The following is a 13,594-nucleotide window of genomic DNA, read 5'->3' on the forward strand; positions in this document are numbered from 1 at the left end:
ATGAAACTGTAACTCCTCTCCAAGCGATTAGCTTTCCCTTGAAACATCCGCTAAGGCAACACAACTCCCACAATCCGATTGGCCGGTGGGTGGAGCTTGATCCTGGACTGCAGCTTGTGCAGAGACCAAACCAATGACGGAACACAAAATTATTTCACAATTTTATTGCACAACTGAAAGTAAACAAATGTCCTTGAATTTATTTACAACCTATTAACTCTGGAGACCTAAAACACGGCATCACTCTTCTCATCCGCGGAAGTTCATAACTGGGAAATAATACTGATATGAAATTTCGCCCCCCCCCCCCCCCCCCCCCCCTCCCCGGGACTGGATTTAAGCGCCTCGCTCTGTAGTTATGTGCATTAAGCCTCCAGCAGTCTGAACTGAACAGAAATACGGAAACAGAAATAAAAACTTTTTTCCCTACAAGTTGTTGCCGACATAATAAGTTTTTAGACTTCTGTTACTATGGAAAAAAATATCTTGGCGTAAATAAAAATCAGGCAATGAAAAATGTGCACATTGAATAAGTGACAGGCGACCTCCCGCTGAGGGAAGCATTCTGTGAACACCGAAACGCGCCAACTTCAAGCTTCTGCTGGGACCTACTGGAGATTTTCTGGAAACTGCACAAACAAATAAATGTGAGCGAGGTGCCAGAATGACGGGGGCTGGCAGCACAGTTAGGTGTTTTTAAATGAACACTAATCCCATCTACTTCTGTAGAACAGTTTTAGATCCTGCCAAAACTACACGTCTCTCAGCCAAGGCTGTGATCCGGGGTGGAACAGTTTATCTGTGAATACCGGGGGTTATCTGCAGAAATTGGGACATTATATTAACATTAATATTCGTACTGCTTGCTTCCGGACTGGATAATGCCACGCATGTACACAGCTAGATAGCGAGGTTGTCAATTAGAAAAATCGTATGTTTTATCATGGAGGAAATTGGCCGAACGCATCAGTATTTCCACTCGCTAAACTTGCATTTTACGTTTAGCCCAACCGTAACAAATACTGCAAGATACAATTTTGCTTTATAAAATTAAATCTGTATAAATTCAAAGAAATTAAAACTTGACTTTTCAAGGTGAAAACGCGGCACAGGTGCAAGCGACAATTCACTATCAACCTTCGCTGGCAGGATGAGAAGAGGGCGCAACGCGTTTTACCGGCCTCTGAGCGTCTTCTTCCATTGGTTACCAAGCAGGCTCCTGGCTGGTCTAGTGCATTAGACTTTTAGAGTTCTCTTTGTAAACATGACAATTAATACTGAACGGTAAAAAATAGTGGAAAAACCCATTAAGTTAACTCTTCCAGCTTCACGCAGGTCAAGGCGGTCAACCGGTTTTTCGTGGGTGGGGCAGAACACGCCGGTCGACCGTGTTGTCTCCTCGCTGCGTTTTGGGGGATTTAGTTTTCTTTTTTGAGAATTGGGCAATCAAAGTCTTTCTTCTGCCTTTTTACTAATGACCTTTCGTCTTGCGTTGACCTGACCAGAGAGCGGATCGAGGCAGGTTCTAACCCGGGAAGTAACACCAGCTAAGATGTTGTACGGTTTTATTATTTTTGGCCTCCCGGGAAGGAATAGAGTTAAGATATTCCAAACTGGAAATGAACATGCCGTAGTGTAAATGGTAAAGTCTGCGTACATCCAACCACATCATTGTCTCCTGATGCCCCGAAGCTTGTTGGACCTTCTCTATGTGCAGAGAGCAAACCTGACAGCCACAAACTATATCACCAGCTTCTCACACCATGAACAAAGGAAGCTTTGTCCTGGGGGGGCTAAAGGGAGTCTTCTCTCGTCTGTGCGGACTCTGCTGAAGATGTCAGCAGCCGGGACACTCTATTCTGATGTGCGCCGTGTTCATATTTAAAGGGACAGGACAGGCCGACAGTGGGTCACCGTTGATGTTCCAGCTCTCGTAAATGACTTGTTCGTATCAGCGTTTCACGTAGGGACATGGTAGAGACCGTAGGGCAAATCTGTGTTTTTCATTCTTTTATACAGGGGTGAATACAATACAAAAATAGAAAGAAATGCCCTTTGGATCTTTACAATGCGAACGCTGTTTTTTTTTTTTCTTCTGCATGAGATTTTTAACATTTAGTTCCTCGATTCCGCCTCCTGCAAGCAAGTAGTAAAAATGCATCTGCCTGTGCTGAGAGTACCACTATTCAGCACAGATTATGGGTAGTTTTTGGCTGTGCGAGAATTCTAGAGTCAATGACCTTTAATGGACGCTGATATGTTGGCCAACGGGTGGCTCGCGGCCCAACCAGCCCACTCCTCTGTGCCCAGAATATTTTTTTGATGTAGATGTCAACACCCCAAGGCAAGGTTTCAGACGGTGGTTCTAGGAGTGAACCGCTCTTCCAAAAGTGCGTAGGCCTCATTGTCTAGTTTGTACCCCGAATCCACATCCGTCTTCCCTGCTCCAACGTTCGGGAGAGACGGGAGCTGTGAATTCCTTGAACAAATGAACCAGGGTTGTCAAAAGAAAACTGCGAGTCTCCAGCCAACCAGCTGTGGCCGACGTAATGCCCTCAAAGTCTTCGTTGTAGCGGTCGTCAGGCACCGGTGAACCCCTACCACCCCCCTCCCGGTCTCAGCTGTTATTCTCAGCAGTGAGGTATTTAAGGGCTGTGAATCCGTAGCGGCGGGACATGTCCTGTTGGAACTCCTCCTTCAGCGTCTTTAGGCAGATCCGGTATTGCTTGTTCGAGCGGAACTTGGTGATGTCGAAGCTCGGGGCGTGGGGCATGTGGATCATGTAAGCGTTGGGTAGTACCGTGAATTCGTACTCCTGTTGGAAGTAAGAGGGTGAGAGGTCAGAGACAGATGTACCGAGGTGGAAAGAAACAGGGTAATACTGGAAACATGGCTAACCCACGCGCCACAAGCTCTAGAACCGACTGCCGGGAAATGGCGGAGACGCAGTGCCAGCTATATATTATATGGAAACAAACTCTGGGCCATTTCTGTACACAAACTCCGCCCCTTACGGACATGCGCAGCAGCCGCACATCGCCCCCGGTTACCTGTGCATCCAGCTCCATGATATGAGCCACTTTGTTCCAGCCAAAACCAACGAACCTCCGGTCATATTCTGGGCAGTTCCGCCTGACCACCACGTATGGCTCAAAATCGGCTTCCCATTCCACGCGGTAAGGTGTGGTCGCAGTCCGCCACTTGGCAAAGTTGGTGGGGGAGTGTCCTTTCGTCCAGACGTGGTACCTGCAAAAATATGGGCACATTTGAACCTAAAAGGTCAACACCACCGGGAGTGTAGATACGTCTGACTTGTGGAAGGCGCGGTAATGGAACGCTGACCATGCAATAGAAAATGATAGTGATGGTTCATAAACCAAGGTAAGGATGGAACTTCTAATACCTCTAGACATGGCGACGTTGGCTGACTGAAACTAGTGAGATGTCCTCAGATGGGATGGCCGGGGGACACTTTCAGCCAACGCAAAACCTTTAAGCCACCAGGGAACATAAGTTTGCGCTCTCAATACAGCACGGTTGGTGTAATGGTTAGCCTTACGGCCTCACAGCACTGCGGACCTGTGTTCTATTCCCACTGTGTAGAGTTTGTATGTCCCGCCACCACCCCCTGTGCTTGCGTGGGTTTCCTCTGGGTACTCGTATTTCCTCCCACAATCCAAACATATAGTAGGTCTCAAAGAGAGCCAACGAGACATCAGGGGGCTTGGGTCATAGGGGAGGTGTGGCTGCTGGAAGCGGTGGCTGGATATGCCCCATGCTGGTAGGCATTCCTGTGCATGCCACCGTACGTGATCCTTGCATAACTTGGGCACCACCCCTGAACTACTAGGCTCCTGCAGATGCCTGGATACATGCTATACCCCCCTACCCCAGTGCCCCTTTGGGTTCTTTCCCCTTTAATGTTTCTGAGCGCAGGGAAATATCACCGAAGTTCCGTCCTGGGTGATTGTTTTAATTTTCTCCCCCTTCTAATACACTCAGCGGCTTTGCCAGCTGTTGCAAAGACTCTGCTAAGCTTTAATTTGTATCAGGTTTTGATAAGAGTCTGGCTGCGCTGTATTGGCGGATCCTGGCTGTACATCAAGGTCTGGGGAGGTAAATTGCAATGTTGCCACTTCCTCCCGCTGTGCTGTGTACAGGCCTTTGCTAATTACAGGAGGCGCGAGGCTCGACCAGATGTGGCCCCGCGCGGAGGAGGCGTCCACTGGACACATGGTGACCCCAGAACATCGGGAGGGATCAGTATTTGTGGCATTAAACATATCGTTTTGTGCCTTCTGGGTTACAGCGCTGGGAGGGGAGGATTTTTCTGGAAGCAGAATGTGAGAATCATTTGGTGCCAGGAATAAGTGACAGCAGCTGTTCTGTGTATGTTAAGCCCCGGTTATTCTCCTCAGGCTTACATATATCAGGCCTGTCACTCAGAGATGTTGATGTTTTAGTGGCCTGAGTATGTGCAGTCCCCAATATGACACATCATCTCCGTATGGGATTATTTAGTGTTGTGCGGCTTCTGCAGAATTCCAACAAGAGGCGTTTAATGGCCTAAAATCTATCATACATGGTATTGTTTTTAGCAAAATCGCCCTTTGCACTAATGACATCTTATTTTAATTATGAGCATCACAAATGTGTTTTTATTTAAATATATATATATATCTCAGTTGACTCTTGGATGATTAGTAAATCATGTGCCCGATTCAGCGGCGGATTCAGTGGCGATGTTGCAAGCAAGAGGCCAATGAATTCAGACCATATATGTCAGAGTGTTGTAGCGCATGCTTTCTGAGGGCTACCAGTGGGGGACGCAGAACTGATTTACAGTAGTAGCAGAAAAGCAATTCGGGAGGTAATGGGTGTGGGGTTACCGGGCGCGGTGCAGGTTGTTTCGTGACCAGTGACAATGTCTCTTGTTTAGCATCTGAAATGTTCCGACAGATATTCTGCGCCAATGGGTCTGATTCAGAACTGATCGCATGGCTGCAAAATTGCAGGCGAGGTGATTATTGATGAACTGCGCATGCTGCGTAGCACAGACACGCGCGAGGCCTTCCTGCGATAAAATCCTGCTACTTTTTAAATCACTGGCCGTACGCAAGTTAATTGACGGGTAGCTGGTGTTTGGGGGGTGGTTACCAGACGTTATCTGGGAGTGTCAGGTGTGTGAGGGGAAGTCAGGCCAGGTGTGTGAGAGGAAGTCATGTGACGTCGGCTCTGCCCCCGATCAGCCTGTTTCTATCACAGCCACTGAGTAAGTCCTGGGCTACACACAGTCCACACACTGGGGAATCATTACATGGTGAGCAGCTGTTATCTGGGAGTGTCAGGGATAATGCAGGCGTGGCCAAGTGTGTGAGGGGAAGTCATGTGATGTCAGCTCCGCCCCCGATCAGCCTGATCCTATCACAGCCGCTGAGTAAGTCCTGGGCTACGCACACACTGCACACACTGGGGAATCATTACATGGGGAGCGGCTGTTAACTGGGAGTATCAGGTAATACGCAGGTGTGGCCAGGTGTATGAGGGGAAGTCATGTGATGTCACCTCCGCCCCCGATCAGCCTGATTCTATCCCAGCCGCTGAGTAAGTCCTGGGCTACACACACACACTGCGCACACTGGGGAATCATTACATGGTGAGCGGCTGTTATCTGGGAGTGTCAGGGATAATGCAGGCGTGGCCAGGTGTGTGAGGGGCAGTCATGTGATGTCAGCTCCGCCCCCTATCAGCCTGATCCTATCACAGCCGCTGAGTAAGTCCTGGGCTACGCACACACTGCACACACTGGGGAATCATTACATGGTGAGCGGCTGTTATCTGGGAGTGTCAGGTAATACGCAGATGTGTGAGGGGAAGTCATGTGATGTCAGCTCCGCCCCTGATCAGCTTGATCCTATCACAGCCGCTGAGTAAGTCATGGGCTACGTACAGACCGCACACACTGGGGAATCATTACATGGTGAGCGGCTGTTACCTGGGAGTGTCAGGGATAATGCAGGCGTGGCCAGGTGTGTGAGGGGCAGTCATGTGATGTCAGCTCCGCCCCCGATCAGCCTGATTCTATCGCAGCCGCTGAGTAAGTCCTGGGCTACGCACAGACTGCACACACTGGGTAATCATTACATGGTGAGCGGGTGTTATCTGGAAGTGTCAGGGAATACGCAGGCGTGGCCAGGTGTGTGAGGGGAAGTCATGTGATGTTAGCTCCGCCCCCGATCAGCCTGATTCTATCGCAGCCGCTGAGTAAGTCCTGGGCTACGCACACACTGGGGAATCATTTGATGGTGAGGGGTTAAGTTCTACAACTAATGCAGTGGTTCTCAAAGTCGGTCCACACACAGTTCACTTTTTCCAGATCACCCAACAGTCGCACTCATTAATCATTGATACATTTTAAAAGATCCACAGATTGAGCTAATTGTTTCACTTGATTCTGTGAGGAGACCTGCAAAACAAGCACTGCGTGGGGTCCTGAGGACCGACTTTGAGAACCTGTGAACTAATCATAATTACCTGGAGCCCCTGGTACAGAATCATGGAGCCTCAGATGCATATCAACCCCCTCATTCTACAGCTGCTGAACAGGGCAAGAAAACAGACTGGGGGGCAGATTTATTAAGCTCGATGAAGTGATAAATTGTCATTATTTTTCAAGCCAAGCCTGTAACTTCACAGTTAGGAGCTGAATGGCCGGTGATAAAAACCAGACTCTTTATTACTTCACCGAGCTTAATAAATCTCAATGTAGTAACGATTTCCAGCCTGCAGGTGTCAGTATTGATACAGTTTCCAATGATAAGAGTGAAATTGCAAACAAAAATCTCAACATAGATAAAAGCAGCAACACCGCCACCTACAGTACAGGGTAAAGTAAGGCACTGCACAAGTAAGCCACTTAAGGATATCTGCCCAAACATGTGAATAAAGCAATGGCAAATAATGGAACATTTCTCAGCTGACTGGACTCTAAAATACATGGAGGAGGGGAGGGAGTCTGGGAGAGTGACAAAGTATTGACCAATCAGCTCCTACCTGTCATGTTACAGGCTGCATTTGAAAGGTGACAGTTATTAGCTGATTGTCTGTTACTTTTCTCTCTATGGAATCACTCTCCAAGGCTTAATACATAATTTCCCATTAGTGGCATGCAATGACAGTTAGAGGCTTGTGCCCACCTGAAGGTGAATAGAGTCCCCATATCCAGCATAGACAACAGCTCCGCCTTAGATTTGGGGAAGGCCAGCCGATAACGCAGGGTCTCAAAGGCCGGGATGATCAGCGCCTTCTTAGTGTTAGTCATGTCTAGCTGTACAACCGTCTTCCTGCAGCGGGGAACACAAGAGACGGATCAGTATGCGGCACAGGGACGGATCTTCTCCCCTGTACCAGCTGCTTCAGTGCCAGCAGTCACCGGACCAGGGTGCATGTCATCTGTCCTATAATAGGCACCTTTACCTAAATAACTGCACTATTGCTGGACCCACTACAGCAGTGGAAGAACAGTATGGGGTCCCCTCGCCCCACAGAGCATTTCCTAGGGTTAATGGTCCTCAAACTCGATCCCCACAGCCCAGAACTGGCACCATGACACATTGCCACATCTCTGTGTTATACTATACTATGTCAGCTGGGGGCCCTGCTCATATAACTCTCAGTCTGTGGCTTCCTGCTGCCTCCATTCCACTCCTCACATCATGTCACTACCCCTGTCACATGCAGCCCTGTCCTCACTGACACATCACTGATCTCCTTATATACTCTGTGCTGCTGGGGACCCTGCTCCTCCCACTACATAACTATGAGTGTGTGGCTTCCTGCTGCCTCCATTCCCCTCCTCACATCATGTCACTGCCCCTGTCACATGCAGCCCTGTCCTCACTGACACATCACCCATCTCCTGATATACTCTGTGCTGCTGGGGACCCTTCTCCTCCCACTATATAACTCTTAGTCTGTGGCTTCCTGCTGCCCCCATTCCCCTCCTCACATCATGTCACTGCCCCTGTCACATGCAGCCCTGTCCTCACTCATACATCCCTCATCTCCTGATATACTCTGTGCTGCTGGGGGGACCCTGCTCCTCCCACTATATAACTCTCAGTCTGTGGCTTCCTGCTGCCTCCATTCCTCTCCTCACATCATGTCACTGCCCCTGTCACATGCAGCCCTGTCCTCACTGACACATCACCCATCTCCAGATATACTCTGTGCTGATGGGGGCCCTGCTCATCCCACTATATAACTCTCAGTGTGTGGCTGCTGCTGCCTCCATTCCTCTCCTCACATCATGTCCCTGTCACATGCAGCCCTGTCCTCACTGACACATCACTCATCTCCTGATATACTCTGTGCTGCTGGGGACCCTGCTCCTCTCAGTCTGTGGCTTCCTGCTGCCCCCATTCTGCTCCTCGCATCATGTCACTGCCCCTGTCACATGCAGCCCTGTCCTTACTGACATATACCCATTTCCTGATATACTCTGTGCTGCTGGGGACCCTGCTCCTCCCACTATATAACTCTTCCTGCCACAGACTGAGATTCCGAATCCGCAATATACCTGCCCTCACCAGTGACAGGCGCCTGCCACGAAGATGATTCAGGGAAAAAAAGCCACTGTGAAAAAAAAAAAATATCCACCAGGGACTTGCATTACTTGTATTTGCCACCAGAGGGTGCTGCAATGCAATGAATAATGTGTCAATGTACAATGTTTCTGCAAAGACACATCCTTATTTCATTCTCCCCTTAAGGATCCAGACATCGGAGATATACGGTGGTTATTAATGCCGGCCTGAGATGATGTTCCTATAATGTGTCTTATCTGCTGAAACATACATTTCCCTGAGTGTGTACAAACACATGATTACAAGGCTAAGATATCAATTTACTGAGACGTTCAATAAAACCCTATTAGTACCCTCCGTGCGTCCTTCTCCCAGCATCAGTGTAGCGGTGTGATATCACTGCCTGGAGCCTGGGAACGTGGGCAGGAGAGGCTGGGACATGTGCGGAGAGATCAAGTGTATGGCGGGTTGCAGAGACACAAGGATGTGCCGGAACATTACCTGAGGCTGTCATAGAGTCCATACATGGGCAGAAAGTCTATGTCTGACAGGAACATGTATGGGGTGCTGACGTGCTTCATGGCCACGTTCCTCAGCAGGTTGACGGGATAGAACTGTCCCTCTTTGTAGACGATGTGGTAGCCCACGTTCCGCCGGTTGAGCAGCACCTCCGAGCCCTGGGCGTACCGCAGGAACTGCTGGGCCTCCGCGTCCGAGAGGTAGAGCGCCAGGCTGATGGGGCCTTCCCAGTGTTTGCAGATGGCTTCCAGCATCTGGAGCCTGGAAGATGGAAGAATCGGGGATAAAGGACGAGATTAACGATAAGACCGCTCACATACGGGACAGAGTGACAATAACTGTATGGTAAGACCAAAGCGGACATACGGACGGGAAATACTGCCCCCCGGGGTAAGGTTTAACCATCTCCTGGGGCCCTGAGAAGCGCTGGTGAGGAAATCCTGCACATATGATCCTGCATACACCCAGCTGGGAGGACTCGGGGCCACAACTAAAACTACACATTCACAGGGTCCTCACTAACAGCGGCTAAATAGTTCCCCATCTGCCAATTCCTGTACCTGTCCATGGACAGCTGCGCCACCAGCGTAACATCTGTGTCATCCGGCGCCGGCTCGTACTCGTAGTGAAGGAAGTAGAGGTGAGTCCGATGTACTGTGAACCTCTCCCGTCTGAACTCGTAACACAGATCGTCCTCGTCCAGCTCCGACAGCTGCTTCTGGAGCTGGAGAAATAGATGGGCGCGTTACTGTTATATTTGCTGCTTTTTTAAATTGATCTTAATTCAGTGGCGGATCCAGGGGTGGGGCTGCAGTGCCGTCGAAAAGATATATATATAGGGGTGTGGCACTAACTGCCACTTCAACCGCTGCCGTCCTGGACTCACTGGAAGTGGGTGTGGCTCCCATATTAGATTTTGGACAGTGCTGCAACCGTAACTCGCTTTATGTGTACCGATGCACTGGGGATAATTCAAAGGGGGGCGGGTACAGCACTGCTGGTGCGTCTTTATACTCAGGAACTGTGCGAAAATATGCAAAAGCCACAGGAGGCTTCATAAGTAGAAAGACGTCTGCAGCCGGTGTCTGTAATCTGCTTCCGAGCCCGAAGTCTGCTGCGCTCGGCGCAACTGCGAAAACATCGCCGGGCCATCGGACATGTGATTTACCTTTAGGTGACACAGGATGCCCGGCTAAATCACTCAGCCGTACCCAGCGAAACTGCATCTGTGGACGCAGCCACCGACTTTGACCGAAGCTGGCCCTACGCACACACTTTTTCTGGAACGCCCCCCATCACCATCCTCAAATGGCAGCATGTAAGTCACGCTGTGGCTTACACGGAACTGCGAGGTTCCTGTGCAGATTAAAAAACTCTGGAGACTAAAGTGAATTTAGCGCCCCCTCCTCTGAATCAGCCCCCGCTGCAACAGACACATGCTGCAACTGGGATTTTTATGACATCTACCAGATAGTTAAATAAATGATTTTGGCTGTCACGGCAAGGAGATGCTCCGGATTAATTTCACACATTTCACCGCCCCGCTAAAGCTCTCGGCCTGAGTCCGCAGCCTCATTACAGCCACATCTCTGCTCGCTAACAAAGTGCAAGGCGCCTAAATGCGACGACTGATTAACTGCGATGAGAAGTGTTTGATCGGAATGGATCTATTTTTAGTCTCGTTACAGAACTAAGAGTCTGATTCAGCTTTTGTTAGCAAAGCAAAAAAAGCTCACAACCGGGCAAAACCATGCTGCGCTGCAGGTGGGGCAGATGTAACAGGTGCAGAGAGGGTCAGGTTTGAGGTGGGGGGTGTTGAAACTGAAATCTAAATTGCACAGTAAAAAATAAATCAGGCAATATCTACCCTGCACAGAAAAAATATATACCCAACCCAAATCTAACGCTCTCTCTGCACATTACGGAGGTAATTCGGGTTCACACGCAATGCTGTGAAGTTTGCAGCGATGCGTGTGATCCGGTGATGTCAGCTGCCCGCCCCCTGGCAGCCGCGTAACTGCCTTATCTCCAACGCTGGGCGTTCCCATGGGCGGGTCCATCCGCCGTGCTTTTTTTGCTTTGCTAACAACTGAATCAGGCTTAAAGCCATATAGGATGCTGATAAGACAAGAATATGCACATGCTTTACAAAGGCGTCGCAGGATACCAGCGGAGCCCTGAATCACGCACGCACACACACACATTACTTATGCTAAGCAGCGGCTGCACTTCAGCGTCACCGACAGTGGAGGAATGTGCTGCCCGTGTAGCAGTGAAGGGGTCTGATGAGATGCCTCAGCTGTGCATTGTGCGCGGTACCCAAGTACCCAGCGACAGGAAACAGAGTTTAAAATAAGACCGTCATGAATATGTATTCTTGCGAGGCTGCTGTGATGCCAGGGGGCACGGGGCACAGTAAGCAGATGGCATTGTGCAGACTTGGCTCAATCCCCGTGTAATAACATTTAAAACATTAACCCCGGTCAGAATGTGGCTCCAATCAGCCGGGGGCCCGCCTGGCGGCTTCTCTGGGGCCGGCCAGTGGCGGGAAGCTTGCCGCATGTACCGGGCAGCGGGACAGGGAGGATATGCAAATTGCTACAAGTGTTGTTTAATTAAATGACTATAGAGGGAGTGAATATAATTAATGCTGCTCTTCAAGCTGTATGACCAAGCTGGAGTCTCCTTTCCGTATAAATCTGTTCTACCCGGAAAACATGCAGTAATGGCTACTCACTGGTGACCATTCATATTACTGCACAGGACCTGCAGGGAATAGGAAGAGTCTCCAGGGTCCTAAGGCTGGAAGTGTTGGATCTCCCTCATTGTACTCACATTTTCACTGTTAATGTCGGCTTCGCTGGGGCATCCGAAGAGCTCCCTCCGGAGGAGGTTCCCGTCATACTCCAGGAACGTCAGGTAGAGATTTCGGAAGAACTCCACATGCTTGTTCTTTACTCGCAGCTTCTTTGGGGAATTCCAGTGAATGACCTGCACATAGAATCAAATTAGATGTATGACATTTTTTTTTTATGCCAAAACCTTCACACATCACCAATTGTATTGGAACACTCTGCTCCTCCCAGTATATAACTCTCAATCTGTGGCTTCCTGCTGCCCCCATTCCCCTCCTCACATCATGTCGCTGCCCCTGTCACATGCAGCTTTGTCCTCACTGACACACCACACATCTCCTGATATACTCTGTACTGCTGGGGACCCGGCTTCTCCCACTATATAACTGTCAGTCTGTGGCTTCCTGCTGCCTCCATTCCCCTCCTCACATCATGTCACTGCCCCTGTCACATGCAGCCCTGTCCTCACTGACACACCACTCATCTCCTGATATACTCTATGCTGCTGGGGACCCGGCTCCTCCCACTATATAACTCTCAGTCTGTGGCTTCCTGCTGCCCCCATTCCCCCCCTCACATCATGTCACTGCCCCTGTCACATGCAGGCCTGACCTCACTGACACATCACTCACCTCCTGATATACTCTGTGCTGCTGGGAACCCTGCTCCTCCCACTATATAACTCTCAGTCTGTGGCTTCCTGCTGCCCCCATTCCCCTCCTCACATCATGTCACTGCCCCAGTCACATGCAGCCCTGTCCTCACTGACACATCACTCATCTCCTGATATACTCTGTGCTGCTGGTGACCCTGCTCCTCCCACTATATAACTGTCAGTCTGTGGCTTCCTGCTGCCTCCAGTCCCCTCCTCCCATCATGTCACTGCCCCTGTCACATGCAGCCCTGTCCTCACTGACACATCACTCATCTCCTGATATACTCTGTGCTGCTGGGTACCCTGCTCCTCCCATTATATAACTCTCAGTCTGTGGCTTCCTGCTGCCTCCATTCCCCTCCTCACATCATGTCACTGCCCCTGTCACATGCAGTCCTGTCCTCACTGACACATCACTCATCTCCTGATATACTCTGTGCTGCTGGGGGACCCTGCTCCTCCCACTATATAACTCTCAGTCTGTGGCTTCCTGCTGCCTCCATTAACAACTCAACATTGTGAGAGTAATATTTCCTGCAGCGGGATGCAGCTGTAACAAATTACACCGGGCACATTTCTCACTCTGGCCTTATTGACCCATTAGTTGTTCTGTCCGTCTCTGGCCCCCTGACAGCGGATGGCGGTATTAGGATGAGCCAAGAGAGTATAATGCAATGACAACTTGGTGCGAGGGGAAGGTGACGGAGCTGCTTGTGCTGTGATGAATGACTGAGTCCTGTGCGTGGTGCACTGGGACGGCTTCCAATGCTGTAGACTTCAGCACAGGATACTGCCGTCATTACAGCAATGATTTGAGGACACAGCGGCAGCCGGCGGATTTACTTGCTGTGTATCGCACTCACCCCAGGTTATGGATTTCTCCTGGAAACAATGATGCCTGCCATTATCAATCCGACCACTAGATGGCAGAGCAGCTGCACCCTAGAAACCTTCCTGCAGCTCTAACAACAACAAAAAAA

At 49.8% G+C, this 13,594-nt stretch overlaps 1 protein-coding gene across 3 annotated transcripts in view; it reads right to left on the reverse strand.

Annotated features, from left to right (window-relative positions):
• Positions 1-305: 305 nt before the first annotated feature.
• The window catches only part of LARGE1 (LARGE xylosyl- and glucuronyltransferase 1), a 259,637-nt gene continuing 246,348 nt past the window's right edge, over positions 306-13,594 (reverse strand). For all 3 annotated transcript variants that reach the window (XM_083181138.1, XM_083181137.1, XM_083181140.1), the window contains 6 exons: positions 11,940-12,095; positions 9,665-9,828; positions 9,087-9,365; positions 7,197-7,343; positions 3,051-3,246; positions 306-2,815 (listed from right to left, as the gene is read on the reverse strand). In XM_083181138.1, the coding sequence (XP_083037264.1) occupies positions 2,618-2,815; positions 3,051-3,246; positions 7,197-7,343; positions 9,087-9,365; positions 9,665-9,828; positions 11,940-12,095 (1,140 nt within the window). In that variant the 3' untranslated portion in view covers positions 306-2,617. The remainder of the gene's footprint in view (positions 2,816-3,050; positions 3,247-7,196; positions 7,344-9,086; positions 9,366-9,664; positions 9,829-11,939; positions 12,096-13,594) is intronic.

The sequence above is a fragment of the Crinia signifera genome, chromosome 4, assembly GCF_055691185.1.
Source record: "Crinia signifera chromosome 4, ASM5569118v1, whole genome shotgun sequence".
Taxonomy (NCBI): domain Eukaryota; kingdom Metazoa; phylum Chordata; class Amphibia; order Anura; family Myobatrachidae; genus Crinia; species Crinia signifera.